General features: G+C 42.5%; 1 protein-coding gene across 2 annotated transcripts; it reads left to right on the top strand.

Annotated features, from left to right (window-relative positions):
• The first annotated feature begins 261 nt into the window (after window positions 1-261).
• Window positions 262-8795, top strand: LOC108443355 (zona pellucida sperm-binding protein 4-like). Of its 2 annotated transcripts, XM_017723957.1 has the most exons (8): window positions 262-534; window positions 1968-2089; window positions 5572-5666; window positions 6266-6402; window positions 7003-7192; window positions 7263-7401; window positions 8417-8480; window positions 8603-8795. In XM_017723957.1, the coding sequence occupies exons 1-8, from the start codon at window positions 366-368 to the stop codon at window positions 8695-8697; spliced, it is 1011 nt and encodes a 336-aa protein (XP_017579446.1). In that variant the 5' UTR covers window positions 262-365; the 3' UTR covers window positions 8698-8795. The 2 variants fall into 2 exon arrangements, with proteins under 2 accessions (XP_017579446.1, XP_017579447.1); XM_017723958.1 differs by lacking the exon at window positions 6266-6402 and having other exon boundaries at window positions 7016-7192.
• Window positions 8796-9595: the final 800 nt, after the last annotated feature.

Genomic DNA, 9595 nt, shown 5'->3' with positions numbered 1-9595 from the left:
CTATGATTTGAAATACACTTTTTTTTTACACTTTGCACAAAGTATCGGTATCGGATCGGTATCGCCGATATCAGCCTGAAGTTTACTCAGTATCGGATCGGAAGGGCAATCGGTGGTATCGAACATCACCAGCAGAAGCATCTGAACTCTCCCGGCTCATGTGGGCTTCAGCAGAACTTCTTCCCCAACAGCGCCCCCCTGCGGGCGGCAGCGTTTCTCATTAAGCACCGATGACCCGCAGCTGTGTGAGGTTGCGTTAAGGCCACACGTGAGCCGCCCTGCTGTTCTCTTTATCTAGAACGATCGATTCCAGTCACCTTAAATCACAATCATCGCAGGAAAAGCTCGGCCGTGCTGTGCTCGAGATGTGCTGGCTGTGGTCTGTGACGCTGACTTTGTTGCTGATGAACCAAATTCAGCGTTTTCGCTCCCAGAGCGAAGCCCCCAGAGAGACGGTGACCTGCAGGAGCGACGACATGTTCCTCATTATTCACAAACGCGGCCTTCAGTCGTCGCCCCGTCTTTATGTTCAAGGTGAGAAGAGCTGCTGGCGCCGGAGCCCAGAGGAGTGAAAGAGGAGTGACGTAGATCTTTGAGAAGAATCTACACTGTGGTGGCTGAGATGTGAACAGCCATTCAGACTGGTTTGGTGTGAAATGGTTCTCTGGAGAAAAACGTAGACTCAGGTTTCTTTACAGTGGTGATGATGGGAACCAGGGGGCACGATATACCGATATAGGCATTGTACTTGTGTGTTTAACCATTCTGTGTTAACTTTATGGCTCAGGATTTTCTCTAGAAGAGACCAGAGGTGGGCAATGTATGCAAATCATGTACCTGAGTTAAAGTAGACACCCAGGTAAATATCCCTCCAGTAAAAGTAGAAGTTCCTCCCTTTAGACCTCAACTTGAGTAAAAGTACTAAAGTATTTCCTTCAAATGTACTTAAGTATAAAGTAAAAGTACTAAAAGAGGAATTCTGGCTCTGATGTCCTGTTATCATTTTTATAACCAGACTGGCTTCATGAACTCATTTCAGGTGAAAGTCCTCCAGCGTCTCTCTTGGTAAACCAGTCTTTTAATAGAACGTCATTAATTAGTGACGCTGACGTCTATTAAAATGATCAGAAGCACAAAACACTGAAGGTAAACAGTTTCCATCAGGGAGAACCGAGTGGCTCTGAAATCACTTTTTACACACAAGCAAAGTTTCAGTTTCAGATTTATTTACAACTTAGTTCCAAGTTTAAGTTGAATAAAAACTGGCTTTAAACTCAGGATCACAGATGAGCTCCTTTACTATGTTGATCTGTAGGCGTCTGTTCATAAACATAAACCAGCCCAAACTCATTTACTATAAAATGAAATGGTGTTTGTAGAAATTCAGAAAAAAGCCGCGTCAGTCTCGACTGCATATGTGGACATATTTCTATATTGTGCTCTATTTACACAAAGTTAGGTTAGTTCATCATTTATGTTGAACAGACTCTCCCAAAGTTTTACGCTGCTGCGCTGACGTTGAACCGCGTGCTGCACTGGGTCGGTATGACCAACAGGTCAAAACCAGCTCTAAACAAAGTGACCGCTGGGCCCTGATTGGTGCTCTGGCTTTGCGCTTCTTTTGTTTTGACATGTTACGTTTTTATACACACAGAAACCAAAAGGAACGACAGATTTCTCAAAATGTAGGAGGAAAAAGTCGGATATTAGACTCTGAAATGTAGTGGAGTGAAAGGATAAAGTCGCCCAGAACGGAGAAACTTCAGTACAGATACACCAAAAATACTAAAGTACAGAAACTAATTACATTTACTCAGTTACTCAGTTACTGTCCACCACTGGAAGAGACTGTTTCATATCAAACTGCTCTGAATGACTGTTTACATCTGAACCTTTTGAAGATGATCAACTTTTAAACATCAGTGCGATTCAACTTTACTAGTTCAGTTCTGTGAACTCCTCTGCAGACCGACACGGCAACTACCTCAGCATGAGGGACCACGCCAGACAGTGTCTTTATGACCTGTTAGAGACTCCAGGCTTCCTCATCTTGCGGGTTTCACACAGCAGCTGTCATGTTCACAGAAGGGTGAGGGTGTGTGTGTGTGTGTGGTCTAAAAGTCTACAGATTTCACAAAATAAAAGTTAAGTGGTTTGATATGAAGTTCTAGTTCTAGACAAAACAAGTCAGAACTGTTCGCAGTGTGGTGATGGGAGCCATAGGTGAGGATTTACCACTCCAACATCAACATTTACAATAAACACTTGGGTTTAATGGTCATTCTGAATGAAATTGCTATAGTTGAGTTAACAACCAGGGGCGAGTGTTCACATCACCACCGCTGTGAAGCAAATCGGAGATGAGACGTTCGTCTGCGTTTCACATTGAACAGCTCTGGATGATTTTGTTTGCTGAACTCAGTAAATTAATTATGCAGAAATAAAAGAAAAAAAGTGAAGTTTCCCGTTTTAAAATACTCTGTCTAGTCCAAGGTCCAGCATCAGTAGTGGGATTCAGTCTTTGGCCTTCAGTTTAAAAGCGAAAAGTCGGGTCAACTTTATTTATGTGGCGCTTTTTACGGTGGGTGTCGTCACAAAACAGCTTTCCAGAAGAAAATCTGGGTCCAAGCTCCCATGAGCAAGCCGGAGACCAAAGGAAAAGCTCCATAAGAGGAAGAAGCCTTGAGCAGAACCAAGGCTCGTGAGGGGAACCCGTTCTCCTCTGGTTGACCCCAGATAGCAAACAATGACGGCAGAGAATGAGGGCATTAGTGCACCAGCGTGAATTGACAGTGTCTATGGTTTTAAAATGCAGCAGTTATCACGAGGAGGTTCAGCTCATGCAAGTGAGGCTTGTACAACGTTGCTCAGCAGTGAGCTCCATGATGGTCAGGCTGGTCCAGAAGGCTGGCAAGTAGTGGGCACCCCATATATTATTATTTTATCATCTTCTTTCATTTAGAGATTTTGTATTAATTAATCTACATATTAAGCATTTCACATATTTCCCAGCTGTAGTTTCATTAGCCAAGACTGTTCAGTGTGTGAAGTTCGCTGCTTCAGTTTTCGTTGGAGCTGCAAGCCTAGCAAGTAAAGGGTGTGAGTGTTAGTAGCTTCTTTTAACTGACCTAGATTTCTACTTCGTTTGCCTCGTAGTTTGTTTGGGAAACTAAAAAGCATTGTTTGTACACCAAATGTCTCGTCTGGCCGAATAAGTTTGGGGTCAAGTCAGAGAAAACTACATCTGGATTTTTCCGTGGACCATTTGTTTAATAATGTGTAGGGCGCTGTTTCGCTGGCTGGTGTTTACGCTCTGCTGGTGGTCTTAAAGGAGCTGTTTAATGAGGCAAAGCGAAAGACTTCTGAGAGTTCCAGTGATCTGATCTGTGACGCAACCTCTTGATCCACCAGTGCTACTTCTTATCTTCTGATAATTGCTGGTCGGAACCAAACCTTGCATCTCCCAAATGGTAACTTACGATTGTGCAGAAAATTTAGAAAAAAATCTAGTGAAGTTACTGAAAGTGGTTTAATATTAAATGATTAGACGCAAGAAGTTTCTCAACAATTCATTTCTTTATTATTCACAATCACCAGTGAGCCTGCAGTTTTATATGTAATGATAGTGAATTGGTGGCAAATCCCCTGGATTTACCATTTCGCTGAATGGTTTTTACAATTTATGTCAGAACTATTATAAAACAATGTCTGTGGCGTTAGGCAGGGTATTCATAACCATCTTGTGTAATAACTTTCTGCAGAGCAGCTTTTAGAGGCATTAATTGCTTTAGACGTCTGGTTCCCATCACCAACACATGCACAGTTTTCACCCGGTAAATTCAGAGATGAGCATTTCACACCAACCCACTCTGAATGACTTTGTTTACATCTAAATAATTAAATTTAAGATTAAGTGACCCTTATTAGTCCCACAACAGGGAAATTTCACCTCTGCATTTAACCCGTCCATGAAGTGAAACACCACATACGCACTAGTGAGCACACACACACTAAGGGGGCAGTGAGCACACTTGCCCGGAACGGTGGGCAGCCCAATCCGCAGCGCCCAGGGAGCAGTTGGGGGTTGGGTGTCTTGCTCAAGGACACCTCAGTCATGGACTGTTGGCTCTGGGGATCGAACCGGCAACCTTCCGGTCATGAGGCTGGATCCCTAACCTCCAGCCCATGACTGCCCCTTTGGCAGAAATCTTGGGGAATAAATCAGCGGAACTCCCCTTTAACTGTTAATAGCAGTCAAGGTACTTTTTTTTTTTTTTTTTTTTTTTTTTTTTTTTTGTTTCCCCCAAAGGAATTTCGGCTATTTCAATTGGGCAGTTCATCATGAAATTTTAACACAATATAAAGGTTGGAGTTTTCAAATTATACTAAAATGTTTTTGTGTGACCGTGACCACATGCTTTGATTTTAATGGTTTATTACTGAGGAGCTCATCTCTGTGATGCAGTGGCAGCTGGAGAGGCCAGACGTGCAGGTGTACCTCTGTCTCTGAAACTCTGCACCAGAATTGGATTCAACATAGTCGCTCGGAATGCAACAGCGCCCCCTCTGGATCTGCGTTCAGTGCAGGTTAAGGGAACTTTTAAGCGTGAGCTGCCTAGCTCAACTCCACAGTGCTCAGTCTGTGGTTTTTCAGTTTCCCTTCACAAGCTGTGGTGCTCAGTCGCAGCTACACGTTCCCGCAGCTTCCTTTATATTTTCATTGTGTTCTGCACCTGGGCTGCTCTATTGTTGCTCATACCTCGTACTTTTAAGAACTAAGACCAAACAGAGGATCAGGAAATAACAAACTTCAGGTCCTATACTGATGGGATGCTGGATATAGACGTTCCACTACAGCGACGTGGTACTCGGATCTTTTTGACCAGATCATTTGTTCTACTTCTGTTCAATCAAGATTACTCTGCCCACATTTAGTGCCCCCCCCCTCCTTTTAAAGGGGAATTCCACTATTTTTTTTATTATTTTTTTTTTATTTCTGCATTAAGTTAGTGAAATGTAAACTCATTTAGAGTGCTGTTATGTGAAATGAGACATTGTAGAAAAACTTCAAATGATGGTGGTAGTAACAGGGGGCTGCGATATCTACAATGCATATAGGCATTTTTTTACTTTCCGAAACCACCAGTGAGCCCATGTCTTCTGAGTCTTTATATATTTACATGATGTGTTAAGGGTAAAAATATAAGGATGTGGAAGTTTTGCCCCACCACTTTTGCAGATGTGGCGCCACCCCTATTAGAATTTCACATCAAACCCTGCTTCATGACCTCGTTTACATCTACGTATATTGATGGAATTGTGTTGGAGTTTTCAAAAGTGTATAGAATTCTTTAAATTCAACTAGAAATCGTACATGACCTTTTTAAGCTTGTGTCTAAAATGAAGATCAAGTCATCGTACCATACTGTTATGCTTGTGCACCACCTGGCTGGAAAAAGACCCTTTGTATTAACATTTCACTTGGAAATGCATCAACGTAGGGAAATGAAAAGGTGTTATAACTTCTGATTTACATTGATTTTAACATAACCCTGCTTATCTGAGTTGCAGGTTCGTGGTGGGAGCATCACATTTTGGGTGAATATCGTGGTAGAAAAGGCTTCTCGTTCCAAACAGGCATCAGTATTCAGAGAAGCACCTTTCAGGTATGTTTGCACGCAAAGTGTTTTGTACCATTTCCTAAATAACCTTTAAACTAAGCCTTAAAGTGGAATTCCACAGATTCATCTAAATCAGTTTGATGTGAAATGCCCCATTCTAGAGAAACTTTACGTAGAATTATTCAGAGTGGTGACAACGGATATCTGACGAGTTTAATGCTCCTTCATAAAATGTTATTACATGAAATGGTGTTCTTACTGTACTTTCTTACTATAGTTTTGAGATGAGATGGCCTAAAACGGTGTTAAATGCACTCAGGCACACAGGTACATGTAAGACCCCCCCCCCCCGATTTGCCACTATATTACCGTCATCGACATTGCATGTAAAAACTCGGAGTGTAGGTTCAACTGGTGATTCTGGACGGTAAATAAAATGGTTATACTTGTGCTATAACCCCCGGTTCCTATCGCCACCACTATAAAGAAATCGGTTGTTGAGTTTCTTGACTGTGCACCATTTCACATCAAACCACTCTAAATCACTTTTTATCTCAGTGATTGTTACACAAGGATTTTGAAAATTCTGTGGAATTCCCCTTTTAACAGGGCAACTGAATCCCCTGCTTTCCACCCCTCCCCAGAGTGACTGTCTCTTGTACCTATGCACTGATCAATACAAGCAGTAGCACAAGCTTGACTATTAGGGATCCGAAATCAACAACAGTGCCTGCCCTGAAAAAGGAGGGAGTGCTGCGTGCTCAGATGAGGTTTGCCACAGGTTTGTTTTAAAGGAATGCTCCAATGAAGAATTAAAACACGGTTGGTGTCTAAAATGTGCTTTTACATTTACATTTAGGGCATTTGGCTGACGCTCTTCTCCAGAGCGACTTACAATCTCATCGTTTTACACAGGGAGGCGAAGGCGGTGTTAGGAGTCTTGCCCAAGGACTCTTATTGGTATAGTGTAGGGTTGTTACCCAGGTGGGGATTGAACCCCAGTCTACAGCGTAGAAGGCAGAGGTGTCCTATCCCAAACCACAGCTTCTGCTGTGTTGTGTCTCTGTGGTTAACTTTTCTTAAAAAGGGGAAAAGACACATCTTAAATAGCTGACCTGAGCATTCAGTTACATGGTGATCATGGTGAAGTTCAAACTGGTGGTCTTAAACCAAGTTGATGCACCTGGGCTAATGTTCCCTTAAGGAATGATGACCTTGATGCAGATCGAGTTTTTACGGAAAAGATTTTAGGCTGCTGTTGACTTCTGTTGTTTGTTAGCAGTGTTGGCCTCACAGCCTCACAGAAGCAAACATTATCTGTATAGAAACTGCTACAGTTGGAGAAACTTGGTCTCTGGTTCAGCTAAGCGGGCTCTGTTAGATTCTTCTTTCAGGAACTTTTATGAAGACCAGCTGCATCCAACGATGCACACACTGGGGGAGCCAGTTTTTGTGGAGATTTTTGTCCTGAAGCGTGAGGACAAAGATCTTGTGCTTCTGCTTCATGACTGTTGGGCCACTCCTAGTGCTGACCCCCAGGACGAGCGCCGATGGGATCTGCTGCGGGAAGGGTGCGTTCAGTCAGTTTTTGAGCGGACAGTTTATTCCGTTCATTACTTCATTATGTTTTTCCGTTTCCAGCTGTCCCCAGCGGAGAGCAGACTACAGTGTTGAAGTCCTAGAAGTTCAGCCTGGCGATGGAGTAAAATTCCCAGATCTTCACAAGTGGCTGAAGATCAAGATGTTCTCTTTTGTGGAAAGAGAAGACGCGTTTGAATCTGTAAGTGCTTTATGAGCTCCAGGACCTTTTAAAATGCAGTCAATCTTTATTATTGGGTTAACTTGTCAGCCTGCTGTTTGTGTCGTCTTTATAGTAAGTAAGTTATTTTTTATTTTTTTTTTTTACTTTTTTGATCCCACAAACGGGGAAATTCCACCTCTGCATTTAACCCATCTGTGAAGTGAAACACCACATACACACTAGTGAACACACACACACTAGGGGGCAGTGAGCACACTTGCCCGGAGCGGTGGGCAGCCCAATCCGCAGCACCCGGGGAGCAGTTGGGGGTTAGGCGTCTTGCTCAAGGACACTTCAGTCATGGACTGTTGGCCCTGGGGATCGAACCGGTGACCTTCCGGTCACGAGGCCAGATCCCTAACCTCCAGCCCACGACTGTCCCTATTTGTATTATGTGGTCAAAAACCTGCAATGGTACCACTTTCGGTCCATTATAGTCAGTATACAAACATTCTGCGGACAAATGTTCATCACTCCTCTTATGCAACCATACAGAATAGCGGAGTTATGCATTAGCAACATTTTAGCAGCAACGTAGGATAGCATAGCAACAGCTTGCAACACCTTGGCAACCACCAGTATAGCATAGCGATGGCTTAGCAGCCACTTTTTTTTTTTTTTTTTTTTTTTTTTTTTTTTTTTTTTTTTTAGCAGTGACCTACCAACATCTCAGCGACCGCCTGTTATACCGTAGTAATGACCGAACACCCCTAACAACCACCTGGGATGCCACAACAGCTTAGCAGCCACGTAAAAACCTCCAAGCAATGCCTTGAAAATATCATAGCAACGCCAAGGCAACTACCTGGAATTAAATTCAATTAAATGATCAAAAACAAGTGTTCATTGACTGTTTGTTCACAAACCTTTACCTTTTATCTGCTTTTTTTATTTCTATTTTTTTTATTAACATTTAACTATATTGCTGATAAATGATTGGACAGTAGATGTAAAGCAATGCAGTCTTTTTTTTTTTTTTGGGCTTCTTTTTTAGGTTTACTTGCATTGTGATATCGAAGTTTGCAAAGGAGCTCCGTGTCGGAGGACGTGCAACAGAAGTGAGTGTTGCAGATCATCCTGTAGTGAGTCGGCCGTTACGCTGCGTGAATGAGATGGTTTGAGGGAACAGTTAACGTGTCTAACCTTCTGTTGTGTTGTACCCCCCCTCCATTCTGTACAGAGAAAAGGCAGTCTACTGTCCAATGGGATCTAAAGGAGAGACTAGTCCTTCAGCGTGATGCTGTCTGTGGGGGGCCTCTGCTATTGACCAGATGACCATCGGTCTGGAGTCAATTTCATGATGGATGGTTGTAAAACAGCCAGTGTAAATAGATAAATGGGTGTTCAACAGTAAAATATGTGTAATCTGCTGAGTGCTGTTCTCTTCTTGGGTAATTCTAGTGTAAAACATCGAAACCTAACATGAAAAAACAATTTAAAAACTAGAACAACACCTGGATGATTAAAACCCAATTAAACCATTTTCTGTCCACCTTGGTTTACACTAATTTGAAATGGCCACTTTGTGAGCTTAAACACTTAAAACTTAACGCATGTACACTCTCAGAAAAAAAAGGGTATGACGCCGTCACTGGGGCAGCACCCTTCTGGTCACTGGGGTGGGTACATCTCAGTACCTTTACTCATGGAGCATAACTGCACCGTAATCCACTGAAATGATATTTTCTAAGATGTACTGGCTCCACACCCCCCTGTCTCACCTCCAGGCTTTTTTTCCAGTGGTTCTGTTTTTAAAAATGAGTTTATAAAATGATATCTACTTTTCCACTGGGAAATAAGATCAGGCTTTATTGTCATTCGCATCACATGTGGTACATGAGGTGGGTTAATTCCCAAAGTAACACAAACAATAGACAATACTTATATAAGGTGCACAGTTGGACCTTAAAACCGCTGTTGTACCTTTTGAGGGGACGTTTACACTGATTGTACCGTGATGAATTCTCATGAGTCTTTTTGAACAGCGTGTAACGTTTTTATTTTTGTGCTGTATAGATTGGTTCCTGGTTCCTTTCACTGCCATTATACAGTTGGCTTGTGGGTTTTTTTTCTGCTGATAAGCATTTCGTATCAAATTACTCTGAGTGCTCACGTCTCATTGCCTTGAATTACGAAAATGAAAAAATCGGTGGACTTTCCCTTTGATGTTGCT

This window comes from Pygocentrus nattereri, chromosome 17, assembly GCF_015220715.1.
Source record: "Pygocentrus nattereri isolate fPygNat1 chromosome 17, fPygNat1.pri, whole genome shotgun sequence".
Lineage (NCBI taxonomy): Eukaryota > Metazoa > Chordata > Actinopteri > Characiformes > Serrasalmidae > Pygocentrus > Pygocentrus nattereri.
The sequence above is the reverse complement of the archived record's forward strand: the minus strand, read 5'-3'. Positions and strand labels throughout refer to the sequence as shown.

What these genes read in the sequence shown, in the direction of transcription:
- LOC108443355 (XM_017723957.1), top strand. Translation starts at nt 366, where the DNA reads ATGTGCTGGCTGTGGTCTGTGACGCTGACTTTGTTGCTGATGAACCAA. An exon ending in TCAGATGAGGTTTGCCACAG is followed by an intron (nt 6,403 to 7,002) that starts GTTTGTTTTAAA and finishes GGGCTCTGTTAG; the next exon opens with ATTCTTCTTTCAGGAACTTT. An exon ending in GAGAAGACGCGTTTGAATCT is followed by an intron (nt 7,402 to 8,416) that starts GTAAGTGCTTTA and finishes CTTCTTTTTTAG; the next exon opens with GTTTACTTGCATTGTGATAT.